The sequence below is a fragment of the Ruditapes philippinarum genome, unplaced genomic scaffold, assembly GCF_026571515.1.
Source record: "Ruditapes philippinarum isolate M1 unplaced genomic scaffold, ASM2657151v2 ctg328_1_1_1_1, whole genome shotgun sequence".
Taxonomy (NCBI): domain Eukaryota; kingdom Metazoa; phylum Mollusca; class Bivalvia; order Venerida; family Veneridae; genus Ruditapes; species Ruditapes philippinarum.
This window is the reverse complement of record NW_026857729.1, coordinates 234148-247199: the sequence shown is the minus strand read 5'-3', so window position 1 is coordinate 247199 and position 13052 is coordinate 234148. Positions and strand designations below refer to the sequence as shown.

Here is a 13052-nt window from a genome sequence, read left to right as displayed (position 1 = left end):
GACACCAAACTTTGTTCTCATTTTTCATTTTAATGATAACATTTAGCTATTGATCAGTAAGTAAATAAATATAAATCAAATTTGTATAATTAAACGAGCTACATTTCACCGTAATTGTGAGACGAACCCTAAATGACGTCTATATGGGCGCCGCCATTTTGAAATGGACGTCACGTCAGGTTACAACGTAAGTCAACGGGGAAAAATATAAATTTTAACATTTCGACCATATTACTGACTTTATGAAAAAAATGAAAAACATGCCTAGAGATATTGACGTCAGGGTTAAGATGACATTAATTTAAATGATTTTACTATTATATTAAATAAAAAATGGAATGTTCAAATTTGATGGGACAGACTATAGTACTATTCAGCCTATCTACTATACCGGTCAAACTGACGCTGAATGACGGGAACAAAACGTGGACATTCGCATTTTTCTATCGCCCGAAAGCTATCTGATTTATCATTATTTAATATTTTATTTTCTGACCTTACTTGTTGAAAAACGCACAAAAACTGTCCAAAAATTCCAAAATGGCGGAAAGGTCACCACGTGTGTAATTTATAAACAAACTTGGCTTATCTAATCCTGTTTAATTTCCGATGGAACATCCCCCTGTCTCTTCGTTAATTGTATTAGGGTAGGCTACGATATGAAATTGACCCAAAGTATCATATTTAAGTGAAATACAGTGCTGTCGCCAGAGTTGGATTAAAATTAGCTTCTCTTTTGATTAAAAATATTTCGAATCATTTTCGAATCAAGACAATTTCGAAAAGTTTCAATTACATTAAAAAACAATCGTACTAACATCTCTTAAAATTGAAAGGCTTGTTTGTTGTGGGTTTTCTTTTCGGTCTATAAAACATATAAGAGAATGTTGCTCAGAATATTAGCATTTTGCGCGATTATTAACCAAGCTTCTGGAAATGGCGGAAGACTTATAGATCCTCCAGGTCGGTCAAGCGCTTGGCGTGATGGATTTCAGACTCCACGTAATAACATCGATGACAATTTGTCTTGTGGTGGATTTCTGGTAAGTATGTAAATGCTAAAAGGACAGAATTGTTGATTTACCAGTTGGACACAAAAGTATCATCTTTAATTAACAAATGTTTATATTAAGTCACCAATAGGCGACATGTTATATTGGATATTTGCATGGATTCTTTGTACTATGCAACCACCGATTCTTTTACCTGCATTGATTAAATTGCATTACTCTAGCTCACAAATAAAGTGTCATCTGAAAAGCCGTTGTATACTTTATTCAAGTACCGGAAATATGTGAAACATGGCAGGCACTTATTCGTGTGCTCCCAAACTCTACGCACGCTTCGTTTTTGTATACTTATCAAGGGAAGTAACCACTGCCGCGTTCCTGGTATAACAGTTTTAAGATTTATGAACATTTGAACTCATAGCAATAGATCTAAACCATTTTGTCACATTTAAGTAGAAAAAGTTTGGTATTATTCTTGATCTGGGTAGTTTCCATTTATTGAGAACAAAGGATGTCTTGCAATACCGATCGAAGGATCGATAACTTTTGTAAAGTTAAAGTTAATGAATATCTATTTTTACTATTTTTTTTTATATTTTATTTTTATTTTGTTTCTTTTATTTTTTATTTAGGAAATAGATATCAATTCTGAGTGCATTGTTGTAGAATAATGCACGGCTTGAGTTCAAATGCGTAGTAATATAATCACGAAGGCCGATAGGCCTGAGTGATTAATTACAACGCATTTGAACGAAAAACGTGCATTATTATACAATAATGCACGAAGAATTAATATCTATTTCCATTCTAACACGTCAAGAAAAAGTATAATTATTATTATAAAGTTGGACTTTATGTTTGGTGGTTAAATTTGTTTTCGCCTCAGAGTTTCCAATAGAAACGTTCTTTAAAGGCTGTTCCAGTGGATTGAAAAAAAAAACTGTCGTTAAATCTACTGTGTGTAGAAACATTTTGAGAATAACGAATTTTGAAAACGTTGATAAAACTTTGGTTGTTCATTTTATTTCACTCTATAATTTTTCAAGCGAAATACAAATTATTAAAAGTGAAATAAATGTTAAACCTAACTCGTCTGCGATATTAAAATAACGTACTTGATTTGATTGTTTTGCACGTGCTACATTGTGACGTCACGTAAACAACACTTTAAACGTCTGTACAGCGTTAACGACTGAATTAAAGATATTGGTGTTCGGATTCATTTTCTTAGTTAGACCATTTTCTATCATTCTAGATAGTTTTCACAACAAAATTCGACAAAAAATTGTTTTTATTTATCAGATTTTTAAACAAAATGGCGCCCTCAATGTGAAAATATACAGGGAGATAATAAGAACGGCGAGTGCATTGTTGTAGAATAATGCACGCTTCCGGCCTTCTTTGTCTATTTAGGAAAATTTCCGATAGTGTTAGAATTATTAATTAATTAAAAGATAAATCGATTTGTTATTTATTTCAAATTTTTATTTAATTATTTGTTTAATCATATACATGTATTTATTCATTTATCTTTTAATTTTAATCTTATTTTATTTATTTATTTATTTATTTATTTATTTATTTATTTATTTATTTATTTATTTATTCCTGTAACAGTTTCAAAAATGTTACTTATTAACCCTTATTTTTTGCTTCTTTTGCATCTTGCAAACAGTTGCTTAAACAGTGATACAGAATTTTCTATGGAAGTCAAAATACGACTTTGTTAACATTTTGTTACTCAGAAGATCTCACATATTCTAAATCCATTTGACAATATTATCAGACAAACGTTTGTATGATGGCTGATTTGGAACACTTTTGTGCGTCTTGTTGTCGCTAGCGACAACACGACAAAGCGTCAAACTGTGCGTTGTCGGACTTTCGTCTTGTCGTCCTGTCGCTAACTATGCACGCTATATATATATATATGGGACAAGACGAAAAGGCAATAACGATATTGGTTGTGTTGTCGCTATCGACAACGCAACGCGCAAATCAGCCAACATACGTTTGCCTTTTATATAATAATAAATATAATCCCAAAATAAATTCTTTCGGAACTTCCTGATTCTTCATCAATTAATCGGCCATTTTGTTTCCAGAATCAGGAACCGGTCCACTGGTTAATTCTATTCAATGTTTTGAGCAACTGGGTCCCTCTGATGTATAACGTTTGGTAGAATGACCAGTACACGTTATAGCGACACGCAAAGAACACTAGCGAAACGCGTAAAATTGCAATTGTATAGGGCGTTCGTAGCTATAGTCTTTGACTTCAAATTACCTGACCATAACAGCTGTGAGTTCGAATCCAACCAAGGACAGATTCTTTCTGCTGGGTTTCAGAACTTCGGCTTGTGCCTTATATAGATAATGCATGAACGGGGAGACCTTGGGGTCCAAAATCTTTGTTATGCATTCTTTAGGTTTTCTATCGATAAACTTTAAAAAGGTGGAGGTATGGCTTTTCAAAGATCAGTGAATTAAAGACATGACCTGCATAACTGACATAACAATTTCATTAAACCAGATCTTATTAATCCGAAAGATTCCCCGTATGGATTACAGCAGATCGGTGTATGATGCCGCAAGTTACCAAAATTGACATTCAATAACGACCGTGTTTACAAATAGCGGGCAAACATGTCACTGTGAGACAGAAAGGAAGATAACGGGTAACAGCCGGGCTAATCTCCACGGTAACCAAAACAGACGGATAACATGCTAATACATACGTATTAATAAGCTATTTATTCACCTACCATTCGTTCGTATATAATCGGTAATTTTCGACAGTTTCCGTGTGTTATAAATGGTCGACCAAAACGTATTAACAAATCGACTTTCTCCGACAACTTCGTGTGAAATGACTTTGTGAAGTTGTCCGGGGTGTTCCGAGTGTGGTCAAACGTCAAAATTTGCTACACAATATACACATTCTCATTAAATATTAAAATATGCGTTCAGAATTTATCTGTTATATTCACTTTTTATCTTTTTTTTAAAAATTATTTATATTTTACTTTAGACACAATTATCAAATGGCGGGAAATGTGGCGTCTGTGGGGATCCCTGGAATGGCAAGCGCGAAAACGAGGCTGGTGGGAAATACGCAACAGGAACTATTGTTAGGAAATATTCTGTAAGCTTTTTGGTTCCCGAAATATCAACTTAATACATATATATCTTTAAACATCTCATTGGGCTAATTTGTTGTTTATATTTACAAACCAATCCTCTCATTTACATGTATTTTGTTTTAACCCTAAAACTGATTCTACAAAAACGCCCAGTGTAGACCAAGTTCAACCGGTCCACCGTTTACAGTACTGTCCGCCATTCAGTCAGTACTTGTTTGGTATTTTCCTTTAAAAGGGTAAATGGTTTTGTCCAGACTGAAAGGTGGACAAGTTCATTTAAGATATTTAGTCGTGGTAAGGAGTAATAATTGATATCTATCCAATATCATTGACACTGCAGTCGAAGAAAAAAAGATAGTACACGTCCGTTTTTAGAACTGTCTATGAAATAATGAATTCCGTTTTTGTATCGATCCTTGTGCTGAGTCCTTGTGCTGAGAATCTTATAGATCTGCCAGCATATCTTGTACAAAATATTAATGCTAAATGACACAACGGTAGCAGTTGAAGTAGAAGAAAATGGATCGATGAAGCAATTTCATTAAAAGAATATATCCCCATTTCCAGAGGGTACCGCACAACCAGGTCGTTACCAAAAATCTGGAAACGAAGTGATCCCTCGGAAGCATTAAACACAACAAAATTACAAGAGAATTGCAGACTCGGTTTGATTGAGTCTGTACATGAGGGATAATGAATATGTGCAACATCCCTCACGCCCCCTAGCACCAGCTTGAGCGGTACTCAATTCTCAACAGTGCTGGCATCAATGATCCCGAAGGACCAGAAAAATATAACAATACTGAAGTGATTAAGGTTATTTTTAGAACATACCGGTATGTACAAGCATACACATGACATTACTTTTTGCATAATTTCTATTGCTATCTAATTATTTCGTTTGGTATTTCCACGTTTAAGATTGGACAAACCATCAATTTACAAGTTGACATTACCAGTAATCGGTACGGATGGATGGAATTTAGAATCTGCCCGAACAATGACGCCACGAAAGCCGTCACCCATGATTGTCTGAACGCGCACGTGCTACAGCGAGCTGACGGCAACGGCACTAAGTATTCTTATCTTTTGTTTGCTTTTTATCGTTTCTGCATCGTTTTTTGTTTTGTTTGGTTGTTTGTTATTTTGTGTTTTTTTTATATTTTTTTAAAAAAAAAATTCAGAAGAAAAAAAGAAAGAAATTATCTATCTACATTTCATAATTATCTCATTTTCTAACGGTTAAGTAAATTGTCATACAAACCAATTTCGGGTTTGAACATATTGACCGCGTCTCAATATATGACATCATTGTCCTAATAAACCTTAAGTTTTCATATGATCAAATTGATCTGAATAATTTAAAACAAAATCGATCTAGCAAAGATGTGTCCAACAATAAACGAGTACGTAATGACCATTGACCTTCTTTTTCAGGACATATATCACGGTAAAGCGGTACGGCGTATGGAATATGACGTATAAATTACCAACCGACATGAAATGTACACAGTGTGTTTTACAGTGGAAATATAACACAGGTATAACTGAAATAGAATTATCATACGTCTTACCATACTCAGGTGATAAAGGGCTAATGCACCTTTTTCTCGTGCATAAATATCTGTAGAAACACTAGGACGCATTCAAAGCCCGCGTCTGTTTAAAAGTTTACCAATGTCAGTTACCAGGGCCGTTGATGCAGTCCGGTTTTTGACTAACGCATATCTAAAACGTGCAACAATAGCGCGTGCTTATAAATGCGTGCTTTCTTCTCTGTTAATGTTTAGCTGCGTGCGCAAATAAATGATAATACGTATTTTCATTATTAAAATAACATCAGTATTAAAGTTTTATCTCCTAAAAGATCTCCGTATTTTATGCCTTTAAAGGTTATATTTGTAATCCTAACTGATTCAAATACTTAAAATCAATAATTTTATAATACATGCTTTAAAAGTTAATCCAAGTTAAGATCGCTAGCATAAAATTGATCCGTATTCTGATCCAAATATTTCATTTTTTTTTTATTATCTTTTTTTTTATTTTTATACTTTCAACTTTTTTTATTTAATATTTAAAACTGTGACAGCTTGTATCATTTACAATATTTACCAAGATGTTTTGGTTTGATAAAACTGCAAAGAACATCAAAATTTATTAATACTGGTCCTGATGGGTTTTTTTCTTTGTGAACATATGACTTGCTAATTGTTGGAACCCACGTTCACTCGATACGTATATATAATGAGTATGACTTCTTTATTCCCCCTCCCCCTACAACCCATAAAAAAGAAGTAAATTATTTGTCCCGAAAACTTTTTCTGTTTATGTAATATATTTTTAAAGTGTACAGATTTCCAACTCAAAACAAACCTTGTTGTAATAATCCCACTGTTTTAACTCATAAATTGCGAAAAACATCTTTGTTCACCCTAGTACTGATTCTCCGGTATTGTCTATTTTTTGTACTCTTAAGTTTATACAAATATCATCGATCATCTTTATTATCCATATGTATCCTAGGTGACACGTGGGGTGTAGATGAAGTGACCGGAAAGGCTTGTATAGGATGTGGATTGCAGGAACAATTCTACGGTTGTGCTGATGTTTCTATACAGGAGACCGGGAATAATATAACACCAAAGTCTCCCCGAGCTCTAACTACTAAATCACCTGATTCGACTGCTCAAGTATTTGTTTCACACTATAATTTGTTTTGAGAACCAGTAATTCTTTACCTCATTCGGCTCATTTATCTTGTTATCTCAATTATTTCACATAATTATCTTTCTTATCACAATTATCTCACTTATCTTGTTATCTCAATTATTTCACATGATTATCTTTCTTATCACAATTATCTCACTTATCTCAATTATGACAACTATCTTACTAATCACAATTATCTCACTTATCTTGTAATCTCAATTGTTATCAAATATCTTACTTATCACAATTATCACACTTATTTTGTTATCTCAATTATTTCACATGATTATCTTTCTTATCAAAATTATCTCACTTATCTTGTTATCTCAATTATTTCACATATCTTATTTATCACAATTAACTCACTAATCTTGTTATCTCAATTATTTCAACTATCTTACTAATCACAATTATCTCACTTATCTTGTTATTTCAATTATTTCACATATCTTACTTATCACAATTATCTCACTTATCTTGTTATCTCAATTATTTCACATGATTATCTTTCTTATCACAATTATCTCACTTATCTTGTTATCTTAATAATTTCAACTACCTTACTAACCACAATTATCTCACTTATCTTGTTATCTCAATTATTTCGTCTCCTTCTATCCATCCTTCCCAGCATTTACTTCTTATAACTCTCAATGTATAGCAACGAAACGTATATGCTAATTTGTCTGCTGCTTGTGTTGAAGAAAAGGACCATTTTGATTAAATTTTAAACAAAAAGAAGAGTTTGGGGAAATTGCACCTAACACAATGTCTACTTTTAGAGAATTTGTATAGTCTGAAATAATAAAGGCACAATATGCTTCAATAACGAATAAATATTTACCATTTTAGAGAGTGCAAACATATATTTTGTAATGTTTAATTAATAGAAAAGGGCATGCACAACTCTTGTTTCCTATAAAAGTAGACCAAAAAATAAATAGCGTTTGAGCACTACAGAGAAAAATAATTTCTGAGGCATAATGGGCATTTAATAGAATAGAAAGACAATGTTTAACCAGTAATTGTATCGCTCTTGACTTTTGTCGCTTTCAGGTATTTACTGGAGTGAAAGTTCCATGCCGAGGGATACATAACTGGACAAATGACCCGGAGATGGACAAATGGTGTACAGATAATTGTGCCATCGGCAACTGCCCGGTATATGGATGTGATTGTAGCAATGGGACACAACTCGTGACAAAGGCATCAACTACACAACAACCATCAACAACAACAACAACAACAACAAGAACGACAACAACAACATCTGCACCACCACCACCACCAACAACAACGACAACGACGACTCAAACATCGACTTCAACAACCACAAGGCCAACAACAACAACGACACTGCCCAGTACGACATTATCAACGGTAAATAATACTTTGATTCTATATACATATCACTTATGGTCATTAAAATTGTCAATCAGATTTTATTTCTTTGTTGTGAAAACAATTATGTGTTGTTTCAAAATAAGTATTTCAGTCATTGTATCTTGGAAATGTGCATCGTATCACAGAGTTATTTATATAGCGCGCCAGTGACTAAAGAAGATCGGAAAACGAATCGTCCGTTTTAAGCTACAGTCTCACTTTCATCCCGGCAGAGCCCCGGTAGACGTCCGGGGTGATCCGGGAACGACCGGGGTCCGTCGGGAACAACCGGAGTACATCCGTATCTCTGCCGGCAACGTCCGGGATGATCTGGGATGATCCGGAAACATCCGGCATTCGACCCCGGATGGAATAAAATATTTAATATCACCGGGGTGGTCCGGGATGATCCGGGAAGGTATAGCTTTGCTGGCTTCATCCGTAGCTCTGCCGGGAACGACCGAGGTTATACCGCGGAAGCACCGTAGCTCTGCCGACACAAACCGGGGATGATCCGGGGTATGATATAGCCGGTAGAGCTATGTTAGAGCCCCGGTATATGCCGGCAGAGCCCCGGTAACTACAGGAAAAGCCCCGGAGGATAAAGGTAGAGCTACGGTTGATCCCGGTAGAGTCCCGGCAAAGCCCGGATCATTTCAAAAGAATAATGATGATCGCACTTGTTTGTATTAAAACCCTTCCCATTTCCCTTCTATCCAGTATGGCATAAGGATCATCATGAATTACTATTCTGGAACAATAATTATTATATTAAATAAAAATTATGTATCAATGTTATCATTATCGGGCGTTTTCAATCCACCGGGGTTCTACCGGGCTCTGCCTGGATCGTCCTGGGCTCGGGGCTCTGCCTGGGTCAACTGGGGCTCTTTCGGCGTCATCCGGGAACGACCGGGGAAGCACCGGCATGAACCGTAGCTTCACCTGGGCTCTGCCTGGATGATCCGGAGCGCATCCTGGTTGGTTAGTTTGGAACTACCGTAGTGCTGCCGGGGTAAGTGTGACCGCAACAATAACTTTACCCCGGATCGTCCCGGATCATCCCGGTAACTTACCGGGATGGTCCTGGGCTCTGCTGGGAGTAAGTGAGACCGCACCTTTACTAATTTACATAAAGAGAGTGGATTTCGAGGGGTTTCCTTATTGTTTATCAGTCATTAATGGCATATAACATGTGCTTTTTTACTTAAATCTTTACTCTTTTTTTTAAATTCTGAGTACATTATATTTTTTTGAAGTTTGATTTTCTTGAAATATGTTTTGCTCATCTGGCACGCAGGCGTGCAGCTTTAAGCAAATAACTGGTACCCATCATTCCAAGATTCAAAGTTTTTTCGCAGAAATTGCCAACTCATTTCTTGGAAACCATTTTCTAAATAATGATAAATGATTACACCAATATTTGCAGCCACAACTGCCACCAGGGGGTATGGGAAAGCAGCTTGAGTGTAAAGCTATAAACCTTTGGGAAGGAAACTCATACCTTGACAGGTACCGTTATTATTATTTCTATACATATATAACTTTTTACTATATTTAATCCTTATATCAAATGCACAAATACAACCTGACAGAAAAAATGCTTGATCAGTCTATTGTGAACCGGATAGGCGTAGATTACGTTATAGTTGAATGCATACTTTTAATTCGGCAATGTATATAATACTTTATAATAAATAGTAATTATTTTTATTTTTATTATTTTATTAGGTTTTCATTTGTAACCTTAAATTGTTATTTAACAATCTTGAAGTACAAGTCAGCATTTTGGTTGTACTGCAGTTCGTTTTTTCCCGTTGTATGTAACCGATTGTCAAATCATTTTGTGTACAATTGACCATAGCTTTCATTAAGATATTTTTAACTAAAAAGCTAGCTTAATATACATGTATATTTGATACATGTATGTAAATAATATTTATGATCATATCTAAGACGTTCTGCTAACCGTATTTTTCTTTAATTACACGATATTTATAGTTTCATGTTTGAATAAAAATTGTAGAAAATAATATTTTGGAACAATTTTCGACTTTGATTTTTGATTTGTTATTGACTTTCACCAATTAATATATGGAAAACTCCTGAAGAATATTTAGATGTTGACTTTATTGAGACCTTGACCTTTGGTTGGTAATGTATACAGTATATATGTTATATCACATGTATTTACAGACTGTGCGCTGATACTTGCTCAAAGGGAAACTGTCCTTCTATGTCATGTAAATGTACCTTTGTAAACAAAGTTGTGACCCAGTCCACCACCACAGTTACAGCACCTACAACATTGCCCAAACTTGGAACAAAAGTTTGTCTGGCTCTTAGCATTTGGAAAGGAATTAAGGTGTTTGATAATTGGTAAGTATTTACATATTTTATAGAACAAGCTCAAAGGTTCTGCTACATATGGTGTCCGATTTAAGCCATCTATAGTTTCTGGCATAGTAACGTAATATTAAAATTCGAAAATACAACGTTATTTTGTTCCATCCTTTTTTTTTTGTAGAGAAAACCCGAGATGCAGCCATAAGCCATGGTATCATTACAATTACATTTACAGTCTCGTCGCTGTACTATAACTAGAATTTGCAATTTTTCCTGTTTTGTACTACCGCCCTTTTACCTGTCACTAAAATGCTCAGAACAGCAAAATGACAGTTTTCTAAATAAGAATATCTCAACAAAATGTGAATTTATCATTTTGAAGTATTTTGAATTGTACTTGTTCACCTTTAAAATCGGCACAAATTACACGCCCGTACACAGCCCATAATTTCCTTCTTGGAGCCATTTTAACATTTTTTTTATTTCGACTGAAATAAACAACGGTTGATCCAAGTATAACATTACTTTTCATCAATGTTTTTTTTCAATGCTTAATTACTGCTTTTCGATGAAGATTTAGTAAGAAATATATACTACAAGTGAACCCAATTTCAGTTTTAGGAAAACCCATTGTGGTGATTTACTTCATTATGTTTCCGATTTGAACGGGTAAATTTTGTATGTGATTGAGATAAGACCTTCCATTAGATGTGTCAAAATACCTTTAAGATTTTTTTTTAAGATTGATATGCGTATAGTGTCAGATTTTCAAACTCCGCCCTTTAGCTCCTCCCCTCATCTCAACCAATCCCTTTCATATTTTATAAAATTACAACTGAGCCAAGATTGCGATATATTTGTATATTGAAATACATGAAAGTTTTTATATTGAAGCACATGTAAATGATAAGGCATCAAACAAATTTTCAAACAGCCACTTTGAATCTAAAGTGTTTTGGGGGGTTTTAAGTTGCACCGATTTAGTAAAGGTCATTTGGCGACTTTCCAGCTTTATTGGTGGAATGGAGAAGACCTCACGTGCCGCTTCATGTATTATTTAATGAGGGAGCAGGCACCTGCGTAGATTCAGCCACCTGCAACTTGATGATGGAATTCAAAGGTTCTTTGCGAGGATTCGAACACACCGTTATGGAGTAAGTGATCGGGAGTCAGGAAACCTTAACCACTCGGCCACGGACTTTAAAGTGCTCGTCACAATCCTAGCCATTCAAATAAGTGTTTATATAATATTCATTTGACACAAACGAAAAAATCTCTATAAAACTTTTATTTGTCGCCAAGGCTATGAAATGTTCTATTTAACGGATTAAATGGGATAAAAAATTACATAATTAAATTAAACTCTTGATTTCATTAAACAACATTATGGTATAAAACACATATTGGGGTTTACTTATTATGAGGGCAGCGATAGAAATATCATATTCAGATGCTCGTTCATTGGTTACTTTGTTCTGGGGTTTCATTTTGTGACAACAGGGAACGTGTTTTTATGTTTTACTATAATACAAAAGAGAAAGAACACCAAAACACTCGAAGCAATCTGATTTTGTACAAATCAGATAGCCTCGAGTTTCGATGCTCTTTTTATTACTTATCCGAATTTCGGTAGTAACATTTATTATATGGTGGCTATATCTGGGCGAGGTAAAATGGTCCGAATACGCTACCATTTGAAACAAATAGAGGTATAAAATTGCGCATCTGGTTCGGTTCATCTTAATTATAATATTGTGTGTACTTTCAGAAGAATTAATCACATATTTTTCTTGTTCTAGGTGTACGGAGGAATGCAATAAGGGTAACTGTCCACTAGATACGTGTCAATGTACGGAAGTCACTGCTTTACCCGCGAGTACGTCATTTCCGCCAACAACAACAACAAGTGACACGACGCCATTAGGCAGGTGCACGTCTAACGAAATAGTGGGCGGGGATTATTGGAATGAATGGTGCCAGAAAAAATGTGACAAAGGAGAATGCGATATTGGATACTGTTTCTGTAATATTTAATACGTGGGAGTGATTTTGGAGGAATTATTCCCCTTATCCTAGCTTATCCATTATTCCGATAACGCCTTGATTGCATTCACTGACTGTCAGACGTATGACGTGAGTGATTGCCGACTGACAATTTTAAAACCAATGAATCAATAATATTGATATATTAATCAGAAATCCATCAATTATTATCCTATTATTTAACGCCCTTGTCTACTTTTTCTGATTTTTTTTTTAAATAAGTAAATTGCTTAATTTGCATTTTTGTATATAACAAATGACATTTCTGCAGTTAAGGAATGTGAACACTAAATACCAGGTTTCTATGTCAGTGTTAGGATTACATTAAACGTATATTTCAATAAATAAATAAATAAATAAATAAACAAATAAAACATATCAAATTTAACTGAGTATATATGTCTGATACAAAATT

The 13052-nt window shown here is 34.6% G+C and overlaps 2 protein-coding genes across 2 annotated transcripts; both read left to right on the top strand.

The window, feature by feature from the left end:
* Positions 1 to 821: 821 nt before the first annotated feature.
* On the top strand, positions 822 to 6876 carry LOC132750735 (uncharacterized). The gene is made up of 5 exons (XM_060740770.1): positions 822 to 1043; positions 4042 to 4155; positions 5075 to 5229; positions 5591 to 5694; positions 6680 to 6876. The coding sequence occupies exons 1-5, from the start codon at positions 885 to 887 to the stop codon at positions 6874 to 6876; spliced, it is 729 nt and encodes a 242-aa protein (XP_060596753.1). The 5' UTR covers positions 822 to 884.
* Positions 6877 to 7901: 1025 nt separating this feature from the next.
* LOC132750728 (salivary glue protein Sgs-3-like) lies at positions 7902 to 12964 on the top strand. Its single transcript, XM_060740763.1, has 4 exons — positions 7902 to 8245; positions 9678 to 9760; positions 10445 to 10627; positions 12394 to 12964. Exons 1-4 carry the CDS (start codon positions 7982 to 7984, stop codon positions 12626 to 12628), a joined length of 765 nt encoding a protein of 254 aa, XP_060596746.1. The 5' UTR covers positions 7902 to 7981; the 3' UTR covers positions 12629 to 12964.
* Positions 12965 to 13052: the final 88 nt, after the last annotated feature.

Bases quoted from the DNA above. Each gene is read 5' to 3' on its own strand.
- LOC132750735 (XM_060740770.1), top strand. From the start codon at position 885: ATGTTGCTCAGAATATTAGCATTTTGCGCGATTATTAACCAAGCTTCT. The intron at 4,156-5,074 runs GTAAGCTTTTTG...TCCACGTTTAAG, and splicing joins CTATTGTTAGGAAATATTCT to ATTGGACAAACCATCAATTT. The intron at 5,695-6,679 runs GTATAACTGAAA...TATGTATCCTAG, and splicing joins ACAGTGGAAATATAACACAG to GTGACACGTGGGGTGTAGAT.
- LOC132750728 (XM_060740763.1), top strand. From the start codon at position 7,982: ATGGACAAATGGTGTACAGATAATTGTGCCATCGGCAACTGCCCGGTA. The intron at 9,761-10,444 runs GTACCGTTATTA...ATGTATTTACAG, and splicing joins GGAAACTCATACCTTGACAG to ACTGTGCGCTGATACTTGCT. The intron at 10,628-12,393 runs GTAAGTATTTAC...TTCTTGTTCTAG, and splicing joins ATTAAGGTGTTTGATAATTG to GTGTACGGAGGAATGCAATA.